The 11,430-nt window shown below is 37.8% G+C and overlaps 1 protein-coding gene across 1 annotated transcript in view; it reads left to right on the forward strand.

Moving 5' to 3' along the window:
* Positions 1–11,148, forward strand: part of LOC108786450 (neurexin-1-like) — a 135,706-nt gene extending 124,558 nt beyond the window's left edge. Inside the window, exon 6 of the mRNA XM_018555748.1 lies at positions 11,036–11,148. Coding sequence (XP_018411250.1) covers positions 11,036–11,148 — 113 coding nt within the window. The remainder of the gene's footprint in view (positions 1–11,035) is intronic.
* The last annotated feature ends 282 nt before the right edge of the window (positions 11,149–11,430 follow it).

Here is an 11,430-nt window from a genome sequence, read left to right on the forward strand (position 1 = left end):
TGAGAAAGATATGCTCCTTTTACTGTCTGGTCACAAGTGAAGAGCAGACCTGAAAGTGAAAGCAAAACTGCAGCAGAGACAGATTAAGTCCCCTCCAGGCCTGTGCTGTGAGTCAGAGCCTTGTAAATCTCAGGACTAGATGGACATAATACAAATCCGTGATGGGTCTGTGTATTTAGCTGTTTGTCTGGAAATCTGCTTTAACCATGAATTTCAAATGTGCATCCCAAGCACACACTCACATATATTAAAATCTAGTGGATGGTCTTCCTGATCTTTTTTTTTTTTTATTGGGGAAGAATCATTCCAATTGACACTACAAACTAAGTGGAGCAATAGAGGTCTTTAATAAAATTGTGATGTGTGTTAGAAAAATTGAGTTCCTTCAAATATGTGTAAAGCAAAAGAACAGTTTTGGTGCAACCAATAACATAGTAAAGCAGAACTTCAGAACACCGATCTTTATCTAACATCTATCATTTTTGTTATGGACAGGGCTTAAATGGAAGCAGGGACTGAAAATATCACCATCACCAAATGTGTAGAACAATGAATGCGTATTTTAAATAGCAAAATTGGAATTGACAGAAAACATTTTTCCTGCCCAGTTGATTGCAAGCACTTGTGATTTTTATCTTTTTTTCTCAGAGCAGACTGTATCCCATCATACTTACTATGATCACATCCCAGCAATGATATATTTGGATAGTTTATCTAATTTGACCCCAGTAGCCCACATCTACTGAATCTCAGATGTAGAAATAGTACTACTTACGGCATTATTGCTTTTGTACAGTATATAAAAAACAAACCTCTAAATAATGTATATGCATCTGCTGTTTTACATGGACCCTATTTTTATTTAGTTATATATTTATTTTTGTTTTCCTTCTGTATAACTGGAAGCTTAAGTCATTAAACTTTACTGACAGAATTTATAGAAGAATCAACACCGAGAAAAACTAAAAAACTAAGGACGGTGTACAACAATTTGGGGATCTTGTGGAAGCTTTAGTACTGCTGACATCCTCAATTGCTTGTGACCTTAATAAGAGCAATAAATGTGCTCAGGTCACATTGCTGAAGTCTATCTCTGCGCCTTGCATCAGATCGTCGTTAGCAAGAAAAAAATGTTTCTTAAGGTCGTCTGAGGCTGGGATGGATGGTAAGAATTCTGCGACTATCAGTCAAGTGATCAAGTCCAGAATAAAGCAATACATTTCAATGTCAGCAGAAGAAGCAAATTATAACATAGGCAAAGCAACTTTTGACAGTAGTTCATTCCATTTCTGGACATGTGTCCCTTCACATCAGATTACTCCTGATCCAGCATGATCCATCCAGGGAAACGGAACACTGATCAGTTTGTTTTTCCGGACCCTTCCCGGATGTAATTGCATTGGGCATCTGTTCGTGTCCGCCTTAAAAACTGACAGACGGATCCGATCGAAGAGGCCGTGTGAAAGGGGCATAAGATCCCTATTGTACATGCATACAAGGCCAATTTAGACAGGAGCCATTTAACCTTTCAGCATGTCTTTGGAGTGTGGGAGGAAACCAGAGTAAAACCATGCAAGCACGAGGAGAACAAGGGCAAACTCCTTGCAGATAGTGTCCTGACTGGGATTCGAACTGGGGACCCCCAGTACTGCAAGGCAGAAGTGCTGACCCACTACATGTCTCATTTGCATTACAAGTCCCAAAAACAAGGGGTTTAGTCCTTATTTTAAGATGGCAGGCAAAACAATGTAAATTATTCCTTTATGCCGCCCTGGCCAACTGTTCATCTAGAACCCCTAATTTATAGATCAGATACAACCTAATGATATATCCAACTTTTGACAGTAGTTCATTCCATTTCTTTTTAATCGTAGATCCAGTCATTACAAGTAAACTTTGTATTTATTAATTACAGGTATTTATATAGTGCCAACAATTTGCACAGCACTTTACATACTGAACATTCCCATAAGTCTCTGCTCTCAAGGAGCTTACATTCTGAGGTCCCTATCTCACATGCATACATACAAGGGCCAATTTAGACAGGAGCCAATTAACCTACCAGCAGTGTGGGAGGAAAGCAGAGTCCCCGGAGGAAACCCACGCAAGCACAGGGAGAACATGCAAACTCCTTGCAGATAGGGACCTGGCCGGGATCCCTAGCGCTACAAGGCAGAGGTGCTAACCACTATGCCACTGTGCTGCCCCAACTTGTCACTGCAGTTATTTATAAATATTGTTATATTCATCTTGGCTCATTTAGTGAATCTTGGTTGAAAGTTGTTTGAATCTTCTCTGAAAACATTTATAAATAGACCCCTTAAAACTTACATGGGCTATACTTAACTATACCACACAAAAACAAATGTTAATTGCATGCACCTGGAAAAGCTTGTCTAAACCTTTAGAAATTTTCAGGGCACCCCAGAAACCAAAGGAATTAGTTCTTCAGTAGATTTGAAGCTTAGCCCTAGTTGCTCACATGCCACTCTGCTGGACCATTACAGCGATGGGTAGTATCTGTGGTCAATAGGGTGGCAGGAGGTTGCAAGTGAGAGCCAGACTTTTTCTATTGAAGTTGGAATATGCTTAATAAAACACCCAAATGTATGGGCACTCAGGGTGCTCTGATTCTAATTTAATACATTTAGAACAGATTCCCTGTCAGGTTTCTAAGACTTGTATCTGGCTTACTGTTAATTTTTTTTAAATAATTATTAAAAATACAAAAATCTTCTCTCTTTGGCCACTTCCTCAAAAATATTCCAAACTTAATTGCTTTGAGTGGCCAAGTACATACCAAGACACCCGTAGCCTGTTAAAATTGTCATTTAAGCCCTGACAAAAGGTGAATGGTAAAAAAATTTAGCAACATAACATTTTAAATAAAAAAAACAAAAATATCACGTACTAAAGCATTTATTTTAAAACCACCCAAAAAGAAATATAAAATATCTAACTCCCAATGTACACTGACTGAATTTACGATTTAGGAGCAAGTTGAAACAATCATAAAATAAGGTATTATTTTTTCCATTAACAAATCATTTTTACTTAATAGTAATTTTTTGTACTAAAAATACTAATAATAAGGTTTTCTATTACAAAACCTTAATGTTGTGTGTGCTCTGTAGAAACCTCTGGAGCCAGGTTTAACCTAGAGGAATAATAGCTTTCAGCTTACGGAAATTCCAACCTGGCTGATTGGGTTATCTCCAAAGATCTATTGACTGGAGGTGTCTTAGAGGTTGTTAGGTGCTGATAGATATCAATGCTTATCTAAGGTCATTATGCTACTTTCTGTTGTTCTGTTAAAAAAATATCTCTAAAATGTAGTCAGCAAAACCTCTTTAACTTGATGAAAAATATAAAGACAACCAGTTAACTGTTGCTAAGCATTTTTTTTTCATTGTGTATTATTTTTTCTTATACTGGCACACAATTGTCCATTGACTCCTGATCATGAATAAGTCATGTGGGAAACATATGCAGGCACTCTATGGCTCCTTTTAACAGATACAATTACTTTGCACAGTTGACAAATGTATTGCTTATCCCAAGTAAGACATCAAAGCATCACTATAGCATTTCTGATATCCCATTTAGCAGTCATAACCATTGCAGTAAATAAAATAATGTTGAGGCTTTCTGGCTGTAGTGCCAGTTTATGCCATATGTTCACACCAGGCCTGCTGTAATAATTACATCTGCTAAACTACTATAAAGAGGAAGTGTTTGGGCCCTCTACATACACAAACCTATTTGCTTCTGTGCTGCCACAGATCCATTATATCCATCATCCTTTAATTAATTCTCCTCATTATTCCATTATTAAGTTTTTTGTTGCAATCTGAAGAAATGTTAGGTCTCAATCTTAAAAGTTTTTGAAAGAAGAACATTTTCTGTGGCTGACACCAACCAAGTAGGCTTAACCATTCTATATGCAGTCTACTAAAATGACAGGGAGCATCTAATGAGCTTTAACGGAGCAAAGAAAAGATAGGTATAAACTAGGCAAGGGTGGGGGTAAAGCTAAACTACACTCTTCTATCCTTTAGAGCCAAGGAAGTTGCTATCATAGCCTCTATTTGTGTTTCAGTAGCGATGGTGCTGCACATGTGATCAGCTATGACACCAGCCATGTGAGGGCTTGAAAGTTTGTTTGAGAGCTGAAATAAGCACACTGGCAACCTTGGCAGTTTAAATGCCTTGAAAGCAACTGTCTTGTGAGACATTTAAATTGGATGGTCTAGTTCTGTTTCAAAGCAAACCTAGTCCTTTGCCCTGATTTGGGTTTGTTTTAAGGCCCTGTTAATAATTAGGTGCAATAGAATTAACATTCAAAAATGTCTCTTCTGCAATATACTGATTTTAATGTGTTCAAGAGTAGGCAGTGGTGAACAAGGGGTTAAATTTGATATTTCAGTAAAAGGTCTGAGCCCATTTCACAAATCACCTTCTCTCCTACTCTCTACCTACACCTATTCTCTACCATCATCTTCTGCTCGAGGAGCTTAGGTGAGGATGACATCACACTCTCTTTTAGGGTAGAACCGGGGTGTTCAGAGAAGCCAAAATCTCGTGATGAAGTGGACTAGAGTGTATGATTATGTCACAGGCAGCAATGTGAAAAATGGGGCTGAGTATAAATCTAACTTTTTGTTCAGGTACATTTTATCCTTACTAGCAATATGTAATTTGTAAAGGTGGAGGGGACTCTGGAATTTTGAGAGGACCCTGCATTTTACTACAAGGTAATAAACCAAAGCAATAATATTTAGGAGTTACATTCTGACATCCAAGAGTCAGACAAGTTAGGAAACTGAGAGTGCAACTCCAGCTTTGCTAAAAAGAAACCAATCCTTCTGTCAGTTACATACAATGCGATAATTTCAGTAAACTTCATTGTACACTCCTACATGCTTTTTTTTTCCTCTCCTAATAACTTCCTGCTATCGCCTCCTAATGTGAGAGTCTTCCTGTATAGTCATCTGACCAGCTCTACTGTTTTAATTAGAGAAAGAAAACACAGGAACTGCAATGAGCCAATCAAAACACTTTGCCTTTATATAGAATTATCAGGCGTGCCTTACATTTTTCCAAAATATCAGGGTAGATTTTTTTGCACTTACTGAACAGATAAAACAAAATGCTTTCTATGGTATAGGTAACAGGCCAAAAGGGAGTAAATAGGAGAAGATCGTTGTTAGGTGTTACATTTTGTTTTTCCACTCTCTACCTCTGCATGGAGAGATTACACCTTTCTTACAACTATATACTGTAAACCAAAATGGTGTTTTTGCTTTGCTGTTCACATGTTTTTGACCAACGTTTATCCCAGAGAGATATTGTTTTTTTTTTTGTACCTGAATACTCAGGGACACTACAGGAAAAATCTGGAATTGAGATTTAGAGCACAGCGGTGCAAAATCTGACTGAATTCATTAGTGCCATAAATGTATCCTACGCTGATTCTACTCTTTAAACAAATTGTATTGCAGACATTTCCAGGAAAGAAATACATTAAAAATATTTGCATTGCTCTTGCTTTCCTGGAATCCTGTATGCAGAGATAAAACACGTTAACATGTTATATGAAACTCATTAGCCACAGCAACCTACAGTATTTCATATATTGACTATGACACACAATGAAAGTTCTGCTACAATATGATATTCTTTCTGACACTATAGGAAAAGAGCATACATAATACATGAGTAAAGAAATATACTATGAACTATGTTCTGTAGCAATGTTATGAGGTTCCTCACATTTCCAGAAAACACTGTTCTGTCTCAAAGGTATTTGGCAGCAAAATAAGAACGTTTTAACACTATAGTCTTCATGCAGAAAAGTTGAAGCTATGAAAAATGTCTACAATGCCCAGAGCAGCCACTGATTTTCTAGCTATCATATTATAAGTGTATGGTACAGCATGATAAAATTGATCTGATTGGTTTGGACCATAAGGCCTAAGGGGATGTGTTCAACAATTAGTGTAGAGTATGGGCACCTTTAGACAATAGTCTGTAGGCCAGTTTGGATTATTTATTGTAACATGCTGTTATCTAGATAAGGGCAGTGATGGGATAATCTGTTCTTTACATAGACATGCACATGTTAAGGCCTGTTAGAGTTTGGATGGTTTAGAAACAGCCTATGTAAAGCCAAAAGCTATAGTTAGCTTTAAAACCCAATACAAATTACATTTTTAATGTATAATTTAGAAAAGCGTTCAGGAAAATTGTGTTGTGCACCTGCCTTACTTTTAGTTTCTGTCCAAATCAACTCCATTGGGAGCAAACAAGTTCTAAGCCTTTCAGTATGCAATACACAATGGCGAGTTTTCATAGTGAGACATTTCCCACCTTATTGCAAACATTGTAAGACTGATGGCCCCAGTACATGGGACCTAGGCAGTATCCATGGAGATGTGAAAATTGCAGTGGGTAGAAAATTATGTTTCTTTCAAAAAACAATAATAGCATTTTTTTTGAGTGTGATATAAGAGACCGGTATAATTCTATTTCTGCAAAAAAGCAGACAAGTTTAATGAAATGCCATGCCAGTAATTGCCATGGAATATTTTTATATATCAAATATACCTTTGTGGTAAGCAGCATTCACAGAATCTTCTATAAAGCACAGTAGAGCTGTCTAAAAATATACAGTATCTATTATTTATGTATTACAGATATTTATATAGCACCAGCAATTTGCACAGTGCTTTACATACTGCACATTCACATCAGTCCCTGCCCTCAAGGAGCTTACAGTCTGATGCCCTTTCAAATGGGTTGATCAGGAGAGGATCCATGCACAGATCCTCTCCTGATCACAGCAGTATGGAGCGGATGTCACCAATGTGACATCTGTGTCCGTTCAGTTTTTAAAAAAAACTGCATTCACCATGTTTGCATATGGGGACTCTGATGTAAATGAACATATGTCCCTTTATATCAGATTACCCCCAATCCAGCACGATCCACCCAGCAAAACGGAACACTGACCCGTTTGTTTTTCTGGACCCTGCCGGAGGTTACTGGGTGTTAATGGACGGCTGCCCAAAGACTTGCATTGGGCATCTGTTCGGGTCCGCCTTAAAAACTGACAGGCGGACCCGATCGGAGAGGCCATGTGAAAGGGGCCTAAGGTCCCTATTGTACATGCATACAAGGCTAATTTAGACAAAAGCCATTTAACCTTCCAACGTGTCTTTGTAGTGTGGTAGAACACCAGAGGAAACCCATGCAAGCACGAGGAGAACAAGTGCAAACTCCTTGCAGATAGTGTCCTGACTGGGATTCGATCTGGGGACCCTCAGTGCTGCAAGGCAGATGTGCGGACCCACTACATGTCTCATTTGCATTACCAATCCCCAAAACAAGAGGTTTAGTCCTTATTTTAAAATAGCAGGCAAAGTAATGTAAATTTTTACTTTATGCCGCCCTGGCCAACTGTTCATCTAGAACCCCTAATTTATAGATCAGATATATCAGATATCCACTTATTCCAGGCTGCATACAGCTGTTTCTGGGTTGTTGGACATCATCAGTGCAGTTTATGGATACAATGGCTTTTGTGGAGTAGGGCTAAACAGACAGGTATATGGTGAGATGGACCAAATAGAAACTTAATTTCTATAAAGTGTTAAATTATCAGGACATTTAAAAATAATATTGTACAGAGCAACCTGCATTTCTATACATCTAATTATATATTTGGCCTATGAATTCAGTTTTCTCTTTAGTTTAAATGAGAGATCTGTATATTCTGATAGCCACATCCAGTTCACATCCAACAGTGTTTTCCCTATTAGTGGTACTTTTGTGCAAAGTGAAAGGATCATTCAACTTTCCCTGGGGAAAACAAATTATCTATAAGTGGAGAAATACCTTCTGTTACCTTCTTATACTTTTAAGTATTAACCTCAGCAAGACAGTTAATATAGCTTTAATTTTCATATAGAGCCAATTTTCACCAGATTTTATGCAAATACATTATGATGCATTGATTCCTATGATATCTGTAATCTCTTCAGGGAAGGAACATAAATATAATTATAGCATAACTTTGAAATGAAAAGTCATTATCATACTGCTTGAGTGATATGGCAGTCTTTCCACCAAAGAATGTTGAATAGCCAAACTAGCAGAATAATGTGAGCAGATAAAGATAGAAATACTGGCTCTGCATTATTCATATCATCTTCATGGGACTATATTCATTATTTACACACTAATTAAACAGCTCTGTAGGAACTGTTGAACTGACCGACAGTCATCTCGTACAAAAATAGACCAAACTTAGAAAGCCACTTAAAAAATATGTTAATGATTCCTTCTCAATTTATTTTTCTGAGAGCCTTTTTATAGTAATGACTGAACATTTCAGGATGAATTCCTACTCTGAAACAGCAGTGTACAAATAAACACTTCAAGTGTGCATATACGTGTGAAAGAATGCTGGGATTGAGAGAGGAGACATTGGATTCCCACTCTCACAGTTGTGCAAGTGGAAGCTGGTTCTCTAGTCAGTTAGGTTGATTTACTAGAGCTGTGTTCACTTTGAATACCCAATCTTGTACAAAGGAAATAAAAACACACATGCTTGGGTATTTAAAGTGAACAGAGCTCCACCTTATTCACCAACCTAAGTGAATATTAACGTTGAGTGCTAAATATGCTGACTGATGCACCCTTTGCTGTAAATTTATTGAAAAATAACTTTCATCAAGAGCCCAGTAAGGATATAAACATACAACGCTACACGCCAACAATTTGGTGATTGATAGCTTAAAGTCCAAATATAGCTTCAGCAAAAAGTGTGCATTTAAATTACAACTTGATAAAAACTCTGATTTTGAAATGTCCTATTTTTTCTTTATAATTCAGCCCCCAGTGGCAGCAGAATATCTTGAACTCTGACATTAAGTTGCATAAAAAGACTGCTGTTCTCTGCAGTAGCAGTGGTCACTCTGCAGTGGTTGCACATGCCCCCCTCCACCCCACAGAGTCAGAGCAAATGCAATTTAATTTTCAGGGTGCGTGAGCTTTGCTGATTGCAGAGCTGTAGTTATAGCTTTGTGGGGGTTGTGCCAGACTGCTGCAGAGAGACCACTGATATCACGCTGAGAGCCACATTATTTCTCTGCAGTGTAATACAAAGGTTCAAAATGTTCTTCTGGCCTTGGTGGTTGAATTTTCAATAAGATAACAGTAAGACATTTACAAAATCAAATATTGTATGCAGCCACAATTAATAATGCATGCTTTTACCTGAAACTAAAATTGATCCTTAAAAGCCCAAACAATCCTGGTAGTACCTAAGAAATAGAATTCCATAGTTTGATCAGTTAGCTTTCGAAATTGAGGACTTTTTCAGGGACAGTGAACACTATGGATTGTCCATAACATTATTTGTTTCCCTAAACATTTATATATGGGTATTTACATTAGACAAAAGCTTTTCCCAATATGCATGTGAACCAACTTATGTGTGCAGCAAGAACTTGCAGATCCACTACCATTACACTTCTTCTCATCAGCTGTTTGCATGTGCAGCAAAGTGATGTCAAGATCTTTATACTCTGATCCCTTTCTTCCAGCAGTTTCTGAAAAAAGATTCCTGGCTTGCAAATTCTTACACAGTAAATGTGTAACACCTTAGGGCCAATGCACCATTAAATTTGCTGAAAGGCCAGTTATACAGCCAAATTCCATATGCTGTATTCTTACTCTTTATGATTAGCTTACCTTGAGACTTTATAAAATTAATTTATTCTCTGGGATGAGCACATGTTATTGTGTTAAGGATAGAGCATGGTTTTATCATTGTATTTATGATTCGCATAGAAACAAAAACTAGACAGTGCTGTGAGAAGGAATGGTGGCTAAACATAAGCAAATCTTTCAAAGAGAACAATGCAGCATCCATATGTTTTTCTTTTTTCAGATGCTAGGCACTATTTGAGTTATATTTTTTTAAATGTAAACTACTTTACTGTAATTTTCTTTTATTGCACACTATTTTATATGTTCATTTCATTCAATTATTTAAAACCCTTCCCGATCCTCAATGTAAATTAACATACTTCTGACAAGTACCCCTTGCTAGGGTGTTAATTGGAGTGTAAAATTAAAGATAGGACACCTGTTGTAGAAATCCTAGATGTTGGGGCAGCATACATGCTATGGACCAAGAGAAGTATATGTCCTTGGAAGGTCATTGTTTGCATTACTGCAAAAAGCCAGGGTAAGTCAACACTGTGAATGCCTTTTTTACATCTAACGTAACTATGTTAATATCCTGTTTTAGTGGCCATTCGCATACTCTTATAAATGTTGGGCTGGTCAACATCTTATTTTAGTTTATTGAGAAATCTTTCAACCTCTTCAGGGATAAGTAATAAATATTCCATCCATTTTGTGCATAAGGATGCTCGATATGCCAACATGAAGTGCATTTGTTTTTTGTTATAAAAAAAATGATGCAGACCTTGCTAAACGCTTTATGTTTGTGTGCGACTTAAGCAGAATAGTCCACAAATATCAAAAGTTTGTGTCCATCAAACTGTAGCTCGTTAGCTTTCATGAAGCTCTCTAAGATTAGCATTTTATCTGCATAGTTGAGGTATTTGACAATTACGCATCTATGGGTTTTCCTTTCTTTTCCTCAGATATGAGAGTGGCACACAGGTGTGAGAAGGAATTCACCTAAAGTCCCCTGACACCCCTTTAATTCTGAGATTACTTCTCCTGGTTCTATTTTCTAGGTCCTCAATCCTATTTTGCAGATCCAGGTTGTGCTTGTCTAGTGTGCTGAGCTGTGTCTGTGTTTGTTATAATTCATTCTATAAAAATTAAATTCTCTTTTCTGGCTCTGTGAGTTTCTTCGCTTGGGCGAGTATGTAATGCCTGAGTTGTTGTATGCCTTGATGCAAACCCTTATGCACAATGTCAGCGATACTGTGTTTTAAAAGTTTTGCCCACACTTAGGCCATTTTTGAGTATTTACCTCTGGATCCATCCTCAGAAGAAGATGGAGAGAATCCATGCTGGCTCATGGGTGTGCACAGCTCCGCCATCTTGTCCCGTTCTGATGAATTGGACGAGGGAGGCCATGGCATTGAGTGTGATCTGGAGTGAATTTTAATTAGGAAGTGGTTAATCTGCTTTCCCCAGCACAGCAGGAGTAAAGTGATGTTTGCTTGCACCTGAGGCAGTTATGGAGTACCCAGCTTTTAATCGATATTTCCTCTGGAACTGCAGAAGCTCCTTACCTCTGCTTCCACTACATTGCCACTAAGTCAAAGGTGTTAATAAGGTACCGTTCTTCCATGAGCCTGGGACTGATGCCGGTGATCCAGGATGGCGGATGGACTTCAGGATGAAGAACGGGTTGGAGGTGATCAGAAATCTAATTTGCCA

Source organism: Nanorana parkeri, unplaced genomic scaffold (assembly GCF_000935625.1).
Source record: "Nanorana parkeri isolate BGI_ZX_2015 unplaced genomic scaffold, ASM93562v1 scaffold212, whole genome shotgun sequence".
NCBI classification, from domain to species: Eukaryota; Metazoa; Chordata; class Amphibia; order Anura; family Dicroglossidae; genus Nanorana; species Nanorana parkeri.